Source organism: Antennarius striatus, chromosome 20 (genome assembly GCF_040054535.1).
Source record: "Antennarius striatus isolate MH-2024 chromosome 20, ASM4005453v1, whole genome shotgun sequence".
NCBI lineage: Eukaryota > Metazoa > Chordata > Actinopteri > Lophiiformes > Antennariidae > Antennarius > Antennarius striatus.
Window position 1 is genome coordinate 11,621,302 of NC_090795.1, and position 13,384 is coordinate 11,634,685.

Consider the following 13,384-nt stretch of genomic DNA (forward strand, 5'->3'; position numbering starts at 1 on the left):
AATTAATCTTATTGTTACAGGTGGAGGCTGAGGCACTGATGGGCCCGGGGCACTGATGTGTGGCCCAAAGGCAACACTAGCGCCGGGACAAGAAGAGCTGGAACTGTGGCAGAGGCAGACTGCTGTGCCATGGTGGCTGGCAACTGCTGAATCGGGATGGCAGACGAACCCCATGCTTGGATCACACTGTTTGTTTTAGCAAAAGAGACTAGAGAAAGAAAGGGTCTGCTGGGTCCTGTCTGTGCCAGATTGTTCTGTTACGGGTGTAGTGAGGGCCCAACACAGTTATTCCTTTCCACTGTCACTCAGTCTAGACTTGTTAAAAATAGATAGTACGTGCTGTTTTGTGTTTTGTGTGTGTGTGTGTGTGTGTGTGTGTGTTTGTGTGTGTGTGTGTGTGTGTGTGTGTGTGTGTGTGTGTGTGTGTGTGTGTGTGTGTGTGTGTGTGTGTGTGTGTGTGTGTGTGTGTGTGCACGCGTGCAGGCTTAAAAATAAGAATTACAAGAATGATTAATCAAAAAAATAATGGATTAGATTTACATTGCGCTTTTCTGTGAACACTCAAAGTGTTTACAGTGATTCTATTATTCATTAATTCCTCATCTATAGTTTGGTGATGGTAAACTACATGTCCACAGCTGCCCTGAGACAGACTGATGGACACTTGCAGCCAATCCTCCAACAACCATTGACAAGTTCATCCACATTCACATAAATCAAGCTGGATGAATATAAATGTATTTCTGTAGGAGATGTGCATGTATTTCATTAACTTGTCATTCATTTGTCAGGAATGACTTTTGTTTAAGAAGTATATTGCGGGTATGGTTTATTTAATACAGTAGATCTGACACATTTTTATTTTTTTTTAAATTTAGTATCCTTCAGTAATCCCCGAGGGGAAATTAAGACGTTATTTGCTCTCCAAGTAACGTCATTTGATAATTTGTCAATTTGTCAGTGCTTGCATGTCATGGGGTAGTAAATGGTAAATTTATTGTATTATTAGTTGAGTGTGTGTGTCAACTTTTTACATGAGCTGGACTGCCTATTTTGCCAATTTTATTATCTCCAAAACAATCAAGATGCCCTTAAGTGACGGTAAAGACGATTTAAAAATAATTTACTCTAAAAGAGGGGGCACCCGGATTTGAACCGGGGACCTCTTGATCTGCAGTCAAATGCTCTACCACTGAGCTATACCCCCGTGTACGAAAACGATCGCATAGTTGTATTAGATCATGAGAGGTGCACCTCTGATTATCACGTGGCTAAGCTGAGGTAAATGGTGTGATAATCAAATTCATTACAAATCAAACAAGTATAACGACAACAGATTATAAAGGCAGCGCCTTTCTGTATTCAGTAAATCATTGCCGACACAGCACTACTATTACAAAGTCGCAAAGGCGAGCGGAAGTTCGTCACCAAAACGCGCCTGAACCGGATATTCACGGTTACAGAATCGCGGTGCTACCCTGTATTGTATTACTGCGTAGCATATTTTGAAATAGTTACTTACCTTATAGTTGTTATCTGAAAGTTTAATTAATTGTACTCTGTGTGTATGCGTTTGTGTGCGTATATGTGACTACATATTATTTTGATTATAGTCTCTTAATGAAGAAGATACAAATTAAAAACAACTTATTGGTGTGGTTATTATAACACAAATATAGCACGAAAAGGTTTCCATCAGGATATACTGTAATCTGAATTATAAACAATGCTGAGGCTGTAGGAACACAACTAACACCAGCTATTTTGCCATCGGTCAACTAGAAACCAGTGGAGCTGGGGTAAACCCCGGGCAAGTCACACCCACGGCCAGTTATGGATCACATTTGCTTGTATTACACGTTTTTGGTGGAAGGAAAGTGGGAAACTTTGAGGGAACCCACAGAAGCAAGGTCTTCAGATGGATTTGAATGTCGACAATGTTAAAAAAAAAAGTCACATGAAGGGACATTCACACTGTAGATGTTATTGATGTGAGTTGAACACTCAATGGAGAAACTGTTAGTCAATCATGGCTTTATTGTTACGTGATTATCACTGATAGAACAATCACTGGCAATAAAATTCTTGACTCAAAGGTTCTCTCACACAATGTTTCCAAACATTCAGAAGAACACTGAAAAAACAAACCAAAACAATGTAAGTTTAAATAAAGTAGAAAATTAATCAATTAATATTGCAGGTACAGAGATTACTACTGTACCTGTATTACTACTGTACATGTCCATCTTTAAAAGGAATCAGGATCACAGAGCATTGCCATGAATACATAAAAAATGAGCTCTGTTGGATGCCCACAGGTAGACATGAGGAAATACATCTTATGAATGTTTGCCTAATGGACATCTGTCTAATTACCAAGTCACTTCCACAACAGTTTTTTTTTTCTGGGCACATTTATGAGCAGAATATATTTAGGGAGCAAATCCTGCACACCAATTCAACCTTTATCTACAGTACTTAAATCCCAACCAAAAAGAAACACAGATAATTAATTGTTGATACTGACTCTCTGAAGACAAACACTCTTGTTCCAGCAGTTGGACTGCCTATTTTACCAATTTTATTATCTCCAAAATAATCAAGATGCCTTGACATGAAGGCACTGAACATTTAAAAGTCATTTTATCTTAAAGAGGGGGCACCCGGATTTGAACCGGGGACCTCTTGATCTGCAGTCAAATGCTCTACCACTGAGCTATACCCCCGTGTGAAATGTTACTATCGCATAAAATAATATCAAAATTGCCATGGCTCCACCGTACTTCTGTAAAGCCAGGCTAAGGTAAATTGTGTGCTGATCACATTAATTAAATTTATATCAAGTAAGTATACATGGCAGAAATTATAGAGACGGAACCTTTTTCTATTGAGCAAATTATTGCCGACACTACAAAGGCGAGCGGAAGTTCGTCACCAAAAGTCGACTTAACCGGATGTTCAAGGCTGTAAAAAGAAAGTGAAGGAAACACAACGGAATCGCGATGGTATCCTCTAATTTATTATAACTTTGCATATTGAGACATTGTTACTTAACTTGTAGTTCTTCTTTAAAAGCTTAATTAGTTATACTCTGTTTCACCTTTGCGTTTCTTGTCATTTACCTTTCAAATCCAGAAGTATATTTGATTAGTCATTCACGCTAATGCTAGTTAGCGCGTCGTCAATGTTAACTTACGATTCTGCCTGTACGCTTTACAAACCGGAATTAATGTAAACAGCTTTGAACGCTGGACATGTAACGCCATTTTTCTGTGTTTTTTTAACAGAACACTCGAGGTCTCCGCTCTCAGCTGAAAGACACCGTACCGGTGGCGGGTTCATGTCCACAGGGATCTTATGACGTGCAGGATACCATGCGTGGCGGGTGAGGTGAACGTGTTTTATTTCATTCCCATGGAGAGAGAGAGACTGCTATGTTTCTGCTGAACAACACATCGGCATTTTAACTGCGTTTCTGGCACAAAGTCCAATCCAGTCATAACACTGTCTTAGTTAACATTTACGTTCCCATCGTAGTCTAGGGTTAATTTGCTAGTATTTATCAAATGTAGAATTCAAATCAAAAGTATCGTTCCATTATTGGTCATGTTAATGTACAAGGAATATTTAGCTGTGTCTTTGTTATTTTTAATTTCAAAGTTTCAGAATATTATCAATTACAAAAATGTGTGTTGACAAACTGGATTCGATGATTTTTATCACAATGTTAAACCCTTTCAGATTTTCTTATATTTGAAGTCTAAGATCAGTCTGTAAATTACTCCAAAACCTAGGTGCAGAAATACTAGCAGCCTTCTTCCCAGTTATGCCTGGACTTTGGGGAATATTAAAATTAAGTACTGTACTGGTATTGGTGTTTTCAATCGTTTGTGTGGCAGCTAACGTTTAATAATCCTACCACTTATGAAAAAATGTACATGGCCCTGATCTCTGCTCACTCATTCCATTTTTGCTTTCATTAAACAGCTTTTACAGTGTAAAGAATGAGCTTCTTCCAAGCCAGGCCTTGGAGCATTCAGAAAAAAACGTGAGTAATCTGAATCACAACATAATAAAGGACCCGAAAGTCACAGAATCTACAAAGTTAACATAGATTAGTTAGTACTCTGTAATAACCACCAGCATTACCAAATTTGACAGGGACGAGAACTTGCAACGTAATCATGCATGTTAGTGTTTTGGACCACTACTTCAAATCTGTATTGTAAATTTGCAGGACTTAAAACACCACAACCCACTACTTTTATGGCATAGTAGTGGGAATAATTTGTAAATGAAAGTGATCACAAGCCAGTGATCATATTTGTGACTCAAAATTGCACAATTGGAGTTGTGGTGGTAGGAAAAGTACAAGTGGAAATCCCAAATCTACAATAGCTCTGTAAAACTAGATGTCGGACTTAACCTGACTGTGCATCTATAATTAATAACACCTTTTCTACTTTAATCCATTGAAATGTTGAATAAATGTAGTAAAACTGTGTTGTATGCAGCTTATTCTTGTTTTGGAAGGATTTTAGTATGAAAAAAGGAAAAAAAATTACATCAGTTTTTACATAACACAAGGACATTACCTGTGCCTTTGTGTATAGTTAACTCATTGGCTGCCAGCGCTTTGCAGCAATCCTTTTTCTGATGGTCTGGAAATATATTGCTGTTTTCTCTTCATTCTTTACTGATCGCAAGATACTTTGCTCAGAGCAACAAACTTCTGCATCATAAGCTGCTGCAACTTCTGTCTTCCTCTGATTCACCATCCTCTGTTCCGTAACTTGATCAGTCGTCATTATGCTAAATTTGATGATTAGAAGCCTGATTTTAACTGACAAGCTTTGACAGACATCTAAAGATGTTTTTTGGCAGCCACTGAGTTAATACACATACATTGTTTCATGACAGCTAGTTACAAAACAGACAGACTTAACTGAACTGACAGGCTTAAGTGGGAGCACTTAAGTAGCTGTACTTCACTTCCCCCTGTTTATTCAGAATAAACCACTAATTAACAAGTAAATAATATTTTTGTCTCTATGGCAAATGTGTGTGTTTCTGTGGTGTGCAGTTCCAGCTGAACCAGGAGGAGATGAATTTTTCTTCACTCAGAAACATCCAGGGGCTTCATGCACCTCTAAAATTACAGATGGAATACAGGGCAGCGAGACAGATCCAGCGTCTGCCATTTTTACCAAGTTCAAACTTGGCTCTTGATACACTGAGAGGCAGCAATGACACCATTGGTTTTGAGGACATCCTAAATGGTGAGAACCTCAGCTTTTCACTAATGATGAGTCCATCTGGATATGATTTCTAACCACTGTCTGTATCCTCTCATCTTTCAGATCCAGCCCAGAGTGAAATGATGGGAGAGCCACACAGGATGGTGGAATACAAACTGGGATTGTTGTGAAAGAAGACAAATGCACACAATATACAGCTACATGTTTAGATTTAGAATTATTTGTCTAGTAAATACCAATTCAGGTTGTAATGAATTGTATTTCTAATAAACTCTGTAATTGTCTTCATGATGTGGTTTCATTGGATGACTTAATTTACCAAAATGTATTTCAGAAAAAAATATGTTATCATTGCATCAGTTATAGCTATTGACTTCCTATCTAAAATGGTTCTTCAGTTGTGACTGATTGTTAGAGAATCTAGGTACTTCTACCCATTTTGGAGCAAAAAACAAGGCAATAAGTGTTGTTTGGATTTGTTACTACAGTATAAGGGAGGTGTTCTGCCCAACTTCATTCTGTTATGGAGAGCTGCACTCAGGTGTGAATGGTCGTTGCGGTTTATAGGGATGAAGGTCAGAACTGCGTTGTAAGTGACTGATCAATGGTGTCTTAATCCTTTTCTGTTGAGAGATGGTTTCTCCAGTTGGATGAGAGGTTCTTAATGTCCTCTCAAATGTCTGTCTTCCCTGGACAGATTTAACAGTAATGACCTGGGTCACTAAGGAAACAATTTTCCTTAGTGATACAGAGACATATTTGAACCCAAAGCTTAATTCTCAAAGTCTCGCTTCAACATAAGTGAGTAAAAGTTCGCTAAACATGTGTTCGTTTATATTTTGTTTACAGCCTGTTTACTTAGATAGAGTTGATCTGTAAGTAAACAGTTATAAAACGTGCAGTAATTACAGCATGTTACTTGAGACGTCCATCGCCGAGGCTCTTATTTTGAAGGAGCATCCTGTCTTGTTTCCTCTTCCTGGTCTGCGCGATGGTTTTGGGTTTGAATGCGCAGGCTGGGTTGACAGTAGCTTCACAGAGCTATAAGAGAATAGTTTTCACTGCTATTTCAACACAATGTCATGTGTATTTATGATGCTAATGTTAGCTTAGCACGGGGCTGCAGTCATGCCTGAGAGCAGCACCGCTGGAGGCATTCACGGACTTCTTCTGAAACTTCATGAGTCCCTGTCCGAAGAAGACTCCAGAGCTGCCGCCTTGCAATGTCACGATATTGTGGGGGACTTGGGGCAGGAATGCATGCTAACACCAACTGAGAATGAACTTGGTAAGAAGGAGAAGTCCCACCTAGCGCAGGTTTTATACATGTTCACTACATCCCTTCATCACCCGCCAGTGCTGGTTGTGTTGGTCCAGTCAGAACAAGGAAGAGAAACATGCTGTGTGGACAAAGTAAAGATCATAAAAAAATTACTACATCTCCGTTAAACTACGACACTATTACTTTAACTTTAGCTTAACTTTACAGTCGTAAAATAATTAAGTGATTAACTTCAGAAACCTAGTGTTCTGCGGATTTAAAACAGTTGTGTAGGTAGATGGAAATTAGTTCAACACACCAACAATTCCGTCCAATTTTATTTCTTTTTAATTTGATCTCTGTTTCTTCATCTTGAAGCTTTACAGACATCCCTATTGTTCTCAAAAGACTATGGATTGCTCAGTTTCCTCAGGAAGTGTCTGCGATCAGATGAGGTAGATGATAACAATGGTTGAATAATAAATAAGTGAATTTACGTGTATACATTCATTTCATGCTCACAAAAATGCCTCTTTTTCAGTTTCGGGACACCCGAGTTGAGATCTTGGGTTTTTTGGACAAGTTCTTGGACAGGGTCACCCCAAGAGTCAAAGGTTGGGAGAAGACTTATGCCATTGACATAAGAGTGAGTTTATTTTTAAGAGCAATATAATTGTTTTTTTTCCTTGCCTCTTTGGCACTAATTGTTTTGAGCGATATGTGAAGAAGCTGCTCTGTAGATGAGAGGTGATGAGGTCAGACCGACAGACAGGGAATGTGATACATCCATGTATTTGTTAGCAGAGGATTTATTGATTTTAAACATACAAATTTCTATGCATATACATTTTTATGATTAAATGCACATTTCGGTATGATGCACGACTTTTGAACATTAGCAAACAGTAATTTCCAGTTACAAATAATAATAATTTCACCAGCATTCATGCATTCTCTGTGTTTATTTTTATGTGCAGGACACATGCATGGTTGTGTATACAAAGGATAAAGCGGCTAAATGTAGGACCCCGGCCCTGGAGCTCCTCACTAAGGTTGGTTTCTCTCAGGATCTAATGTATTTTCTGTGACATAAACCTAGTGTGCAATATGAGAGACATAAACTTCATTCTGACCATAAGTAGAGATCCACTACAGAATTCTTTGTTCATATGGTTTTTGTGAGATTGTCTCAGTGAGTATTGTTCACAGGTTCTTCATAAAACAAAGACTTCCAGTGTGGCTGCAGACCTTCGAATCAGTGAAATCTTTAACCGATATTACGGTGAACTTTATCAGAGGAGCAAACTACCTGATTCTGGTGAGTCTTGATTGCTGAAATCTAGTTTGGTGTTACAAATAGACTGTCTGTATACATGCAGTCCTTTTCATATTTTTGTTATTTTTGCAACAGTCCTCGGCAAAATCTATGAGATTCTGGGAGTTCTTGCAGAGGTGCACCCTAGTGAGATGGTCAGCAACTGTGACAAACTGTATAAAGCCTATCTAGGGGAGCTAAAAGGGCAGGTACGTTTGCAGACTGCAAAGTTTTTATCTCTGATGAGGAAAGTCATTCCAATTCTATTCAGTACGTTTTTTTCCCCCCAGATGACCTCTTCAACAAAGGAGCCAAGACTTTTTGTTGTAGCTGGCTGTTTGAGAGGACTCACTGCTCTGATGGTCAACTTTACTAAAACCATGGAAGAAGGTAGGATGCTGTATGTGCTGTTGTTTGTATTTATGTGTCACATTAACACATTAACTTACATAGTGTCTTCCTCTGACTTGCAGATCCGACTACATCCAGGGATATATTCCAGTATACCCTGAAAGCAATCAGTCCCCAGGTAAAAGTCATTGTGTCACCCATCTAAACATTCTGTACAGTGTGAGGACACTGCATGGTAAAGGGAGGTTTTTAGTGAATCTCTATATGGTGTTAGTGGGCAGCTGGGAAGGTATTAAAGAATGCATTTATTGGGATATTTCTAGCAGATTAATTTTTATTTATTCAAGTTAGTTTTTCAACTTAGTTTAATTCACATTTGATTCAGTCACACTCATGTAATGTGTTCATACTTATTCTTCATCAGAGTACGTCATAAAGTTTATCATGACACTTATTTGGTTTGTCCTGTAGTTGACATGGAATGTTATAGTTTGGAACGTAACAGCCTGCTTTGTTGTGTTCTAGATGGAAATGAGTCGCTATGCTGTCACATTTGGTAAGACCTGCCATCTCCATCACAAAACAAACATGACTTCTTCCGCAATTAATGTTTCTTTGTTTCTTGAACAGCTGGGCTCAGATTATTTTCCAGACACGCATCTCAGTTTAGCAGCTGCCTGATGGATCACTACAGATCGCTGTTTGAGGTCATGTCTAAACTCTGCGGACACATCAACGCTGAGATGAAGAAGACAAGCTACTATGCTCTCGAGGCCTTCCTCAAACAGGTATAAACTTAGAAGATTTTTCATTGATGTATTTCAGAGTCACTGTAACTCTAAATCAACCCCAACACTAACTTATGTCATGGTCTTTTCAAGGTTGCAAGGCTGGTGGCAGAGAATGTCGAGGAGCACAAAAGCAAGTTGAAATTCTTCATGCAGAAGTTTTGCGCCATCATTAAGACAATGGACTCAACAAATAAAGAACTTTCCATTGCCATAAGAGGATATGGGTTCTTTGCAGCTGTACGCTATTGCCTTGTTTAGTGTCATCACAACATTCTCATACAAAAAAAATGCACAAACACCTAGTAATTTGTTGTTTCTGTAGCCATGCAAGAAAGTTTGCCCACAAGATGTGGACTTGATGTACACAGAGCTGATTCTGCGCTGTAAGCAGATGTACCTGACAGAGTCTGACAGCGATCAAGACAGCTTCTATCAGCTGCCCAGTTTCCTAGACTCTATCGCTAGTGTCTTGATTCAACTGGACAAGGTAACAGTTTCCTTAAGATATATATATATATATCTTTATATATTAGATATATTGAATAACAAAAATCTTATACATCAAAACCACTTTTTAAACTCCGTATATTTCTAAGGAGTCATCGCCCCTTAATGACTGTCTCATTTGAATTCCTGCCTTGTGTTCGTACTTTCAGATTCCAGAGGTGTACACACCTCTGCTGGAGCGTCTCCTTGTGGTGCAGATTGACATTTTTCCTCAGTACAGTGAGAGAATGCAGACTACGTGCTGCAGGTCAATCCTGAAAGTGCTGGTGGCCGTGGCCTCCAAAGGACCAGTCCTGTGGAGTTTTATTAGCTCAGTAGGTAAGTCCCTTATGAACACCTTGCAGTGTGATGTTACCTGGTTTTGTGTTTCAGATGAATTCTGAATAAACCAAGTTTTAAAGTTCCATCAACATATATTATGCTATAATCATATTTTTATTATCATGTGATTTGAGCAGTATTTGCTGATAAATTAATTGATGCATGTTTTTCCAGTGCACCAGGGCTTGATTCGTGTTTGTTCAAAACCCATCATGCTCTCTGAGGTTAGACATGTTTTTACGTCCCTCCACACAGAGTTTTTACTCTGCTTCTAAAAAAATATGTCTTTGGCTTTCTTTTCTCAGGACAAAGATGGTGGTTCCTCTGAAGCTTCTGATGTTCGTGTTGGAAAGTGGAAAGTTCCATCAAGTCAGAACTTCCTTGCTCTGTATAAAAGCCTTCTAGACTGTGATCAGCTGAAGGTACAGCTATTTGTCTGATGTGGCCTGTTATATATTCCACGTTACATAATATTCCTGAGAATCCCTTTTGAAAGACAGTAGTTATGACTTCTGTAAATAATTTATTTTACTAACCCTTCTAACACTAACGGATGTGTTTTGTCTTGAGTTGTAAATATTTGGGTACTTGATTAGATAGGTTTTTTTACTATCCAATAGTATCCGATTCATTTTCCTTCTTTGGTATGAAGTTATATTACTGTAAGAACTGTTGGATCATTCTTGGTTGAATGAACAAACATTCATATATTCACATTCTGTAGGATTCAGGATTTCTGGAAGGAGCTTTTGAAAGTCAGAATGCTGCACTGCTTGCTTTGAGCCATCTGCTATATGATGAGTTGGTGAAATCAATTCTCAGAATTGTGGAAAAATTGGATTTGTCAGTCCAGAAAGTGTCGACAGGAGAGGAGGTGAGATCTCAGATTTACCACTGTAGAGATTATATGTGTTATTGTTTCAATGATGAAACTTTGTCTTGATCTTAACTGAGAAAGCTATGAAAATATTGGGTTTTTAACTTGTGTATTAAACAGAACCAGTGTGTCTTCAGTGGTCTCTTGTCTGCTGAAGGTTAATCCACAAGTCTCTGTTTTAAAGTCTCCAGAGGACGCAGCTCATGCTGTTCCCTCCTCTGACCCAACGGCTCATCTGTTGCCCAACAGGCTCAAAGATTTCACTGCCTTTATCAACCTGGTTGATTTCTGCAGGTAATAAAAAAACATCCATGATTCTACTACTACTACTACTACTATTAGCACTACTAATACTGTTGCATGTTCATCATTTACTGTGTAAAGCCTGAATACTGTTTTCTGTTTTTAATCAGTGAGTTGTTATTGAACACACACATGGAGTTCTTTCAGTCCTGGGTTTATCCCTTCAGCCATGAACTTATCCTCCAATCCATAAGAAACCCACTTGTCAGTGGCTTCTACAAGCTACTCTCTGTCACCATGAAGGTTTCGAAGAAGATCAACTACTACCAGGTAATATTTCTCAGATGCGTGAGATATCAGTTATATGACATTTAAAAAAGGGAACGTTATATGATAAACACATTGTATAAATACAATAATGAAAGTCTGTTTCTAAACAGGGTGTTAGCCTGAGATGCTCCACATCCACGCCGAGTGACCCTGTCAAAAGTGGATGTTTTGCTCTCTTCTCTAAATTTGGAAAAGAGGTAGCTACAGTTGGCAGTATTTCCTGGGAATGCCTTAAACAATTTTGCTGCAGCCAAGAAAAACTCCAGAGGAAGTTAACATGCAGGACATGTAACGGTGTGTGTTTTCCTAATAGGTGTGTGTGAGAATGAAGCAGTACAAAGATGAACTTCTGGCATCCTGCTTGACTTTTGTTTTGTCGCTGCACCACAACATCATCACTCTGGACATGAAGGCTTACTGCCCTGCTCTGGAGGTGGGATCCTTTTATATTCTTTTTGTGTTATTGTGAGCAAGACGAAGCATTAATACTGCTGTCGTCCAATAGGACGGTACAGCTGTGTGCATCCTTAAATTCAGAGCTGTATGAGTACATCAGATAAAAGAGGTTTGCTACTGGTCCATGATCATTTATGTCTGTGTCTGAATATAGACAGCACTGAAGTTGGGTCTGAGCCATGTTCCTTTAGCCAATGCAGCTCTAGATGCTCTAGAGGACTGGTCCTGCCACATTCCCTCTGAGATCATGAAACCCTGCTATAAGACCGTCCTTCCACTTCTGGACGGATACCTGAAAACATCCTCCAACAACAGTAAGCCCATGAAAGGCAGTGGTCAGGGACTTGTTTGTTGATTAACAGACTGTTTGCTTACATTTCATTAAGTGAAGATGAATATACCTAATTTATAAACCGCATCATTCCCATGTTTTTCGCTTCAGACAAAGACGACCGCAACTGGGAGGTGATGTCCTCTGCGTCCTCGAGAACTGAAAGAGGATACAGTAGGGTGATGACAAGGCTGCTAAAGAAAAGCAACCAGCTCACTATGGTACCAGATGACAAAAGTTTTTCCCCCTTAGTGTTGTATCCTCCTCTGTTAACATTAGTATAATGCAAGTTAAACAATTTTGTCTGATATGTGCAGTAATATACAGACCCTTATAAGGACTAAAGGATTACTGGGGAGTCTTTAAATTTCTGTTTCAATCTTTATGAGAGTAAAATAATGGTACGATTTTTCTGAGCGCAGAAGCTCTATGTTCCTGTCATCACTGAAGCCCTGTATTTGATTGGGCTTAATGATGACCTCTTTCTGACTGTAGGAAGATGCTCCTCTAGTTGCCCTGAGGCTCAGGGTGGTCAAGCTGCTTGGTCACCTGGGAGGAATGCTGAACAAGAATCTTGTAACCGGTAAGGGTTTCAGTTCAGTTCAACAGCCCTCTGTGTCATTCTATGTCAGGTTGACATTTTAGGTATCTCAGAGTCACTTTACACAGATTGAATTGCTGTGTCTGTTGATTGTGGACCTCTATTTTTACTTTTAGCGGTTTCATCAGAGGAAATGATGAAGAAATTTGTTGCCTGGGATTCTGAGAAAAGGCTCAGCTTTGCAGTGCCATTTGCCGACATGAAACCAGTCATCTACCTTGACCCCTTTCTGCCTCGCATCAGTGAGCTGGCTCTGTCCACAAGCGACAGACAAACCAAAGTATGTGGATAATGTGAAGGACATTCATTTGTCAGTTCAGAGAGTAATTGAATTAATTACTATGCTAGATCATGCAAAGCTAAACACATGAATGAAAACAGGTATTTAATCCTCTTTGTCTTGTGTTTGACGCAGGTGGCAGCCTGTGAGCTGCTCCACAGTTTGGTTATTTACATGGTAGGGAAGAGCGCTCAGATGGTTGAAGGAGAGCACAGTTTGCCACCAATGTATAAGCTACACAAGAGGCTGTTTCCTGTGCTGCTGCGTCTAGCCTGTGATGTGGATCAGGTTTGTGCACTCCAGCATGATATTAACCTAAGAAATAATCCCTACTGGTCATGTCCTTAAATACAGTGGAATTTGAACGGATTGTAACCCAGTCAGTTAGAGAAATAGGTAAGACTAAACCCTCTCAAAAATCAGGAGTCAGCAGCCTTCTTGTTCTTATATAGTTTACATTAT

At 39.2% G+C, this 13,384-nt stretch overlaps 2 protein-coding genes and 2 non-coding genes across 4 annotated transcripts in view; 2 read left to right on the plus strand and 2 right to left on the minus strand.

Moving 5' to 3' along the window:
• Positions 1 to 1,135: 1,135 nt before the first annotated feature.
• trnac-gca (transfer RNA cysteine (anticodon GCA)) lies at positions 1,136 to 1,207 on the minus strand. Its single transcript has one exon. It is a non-coding gene; the product is annotated as a tRNA-Cys (tRNA).
• Positions 1,208 to 2,654: 1,447 nt separating this feature from the next.
• Positions 2,655 to 2,726, minus strand: trnac-gca (transfer RNA cysteine (anticodon GCA)). Its single transcript has one exon. It is a non-coding gene; the product is annotated as a tRNA-Cys (tRNA).
• A 200-nt stretch (positions 2,727 to 2,926) lies between these two features.
• pomp (proteasome maturation protein) lies at positions 2,927 to 5,542 on the plus strand. Its single transcript, XM_068304118.1, has 5 exons — positions 2,927 to 3,005; positions 3,288 to 3,385; positions 3,988 to 4,048; positions 5,084 to 5,279; positions 5,361 to 5,542. The coding sequence occupies exons 1-5, from the start codon at positions 3,003 to 3,005 to the stop codon at positions 5,426 to 5,428; spliced, it is 426 nt and encodes a 141-aa protein (XP_068160219.1). The 5' UTR covers positions 2,927 to 3,002; the 3' UTR covers positions 5,429 to 5,542.
• Positions 5,543 to 6,261: 719 nt separating this feature from the next.
• prkdc (protein kinase, DNA-activated, catalytic subunit) overlaps positions 6,262 to 13,384 on the plus strand; it is a 29,140-nt gene continuing 22,017 nt past the window's right edge. The window contains exons 1-25 of the mRNA XM_068304032.1: positions 6,262 to 6,546; positions 6,898 to 6,974; positions 7,061 to 7,165; positions 7,497 to 7,571; positions 7,729 to 7,837; positions 7,931 to 8,043; positions 8,125 to 8,224; positions 8,308 to 8,363; positions 8,711 to 8,741; positions 8,816 to 8,973; positions 9,067 to 9,213; positions 9,299 to 9,463; positions 9,633 to 9,801; positions 9,979 to 10,028; positions 10,110 to 10,226; positions 10,529 to 10,678; positions 10,866 to 10,975; positions 11,095 to 11,254; positions 11,365 to 11,451; positions 11,568 to 11,687; positions 11,865 to 12,024; positions 12,153 to 12,262; positions 12,537 to 12,624; positions 12,759 to 12,922; positions 13,058 to 13,210. Of these exons, the coding sequence (XP_068160133.1) occupies positions 6,387 to 6,546; positions 6,898 to 6,974; positions 7,061 to 7,165; positions 7,497 to 7,571; positions 7,729 to 7,837; positions 7,931 to 8,043; positions 8,125 to 8,224; positions 8,308 to 8,363; positions 8,711 to 8,741; positions 8,816 to 8,973; positions 9,067 to 9,213; positions 9,299 to 9,463; positions 9,633 to 9,801; positions 9,979 to 10,028; positions 10,110 to 10,226; positions 10,529 to 10,678; positions 10,866 to 10,975; positions 11,095 to 11,254; positions 11,365 to 11,451; positions 11,568 to 11,687; positions 11,865 to 12,024; positions 12,153 to 12,262; positions 12,537 to 12,624; positions 12,759 to 12,922; positions 13,058 to 13,210 (2,934 nt within the window). The 5' untranslated portion in view covers positions 6,262 to 6,386. The remainder of the gene's footprint in view (positions 6,547 to 6,897; positions 6,975 to 7,060; positions 7,166 to 7,496; positions 7,572 to 7,728; positions 7,838 to 7,930; positions 8,044 to 8,124; positions 8,225 to 8,307; positions 8,364 to 8,710; positions 8,742 to 8,815; positions 8,974 to 9,066; positions 9,214 to 9,298; positions 9,464 to 9,632; positions 9,802 to 9,978; positions 10,029 to 10,109; positions 10,227 to 10,528; positions 10,679 to 10,865; positions 10,976 to 11,094; positions 11,255 to 11,364; positions 11,452 to 11,567; positions 11,688 to 11,864; positions 12,025 to 12,152; positions 12,263 to 12,536; positions 12,625 to 12,758; positions 12,923 to 13,057; positions 13,211 to 13,384) is intronic.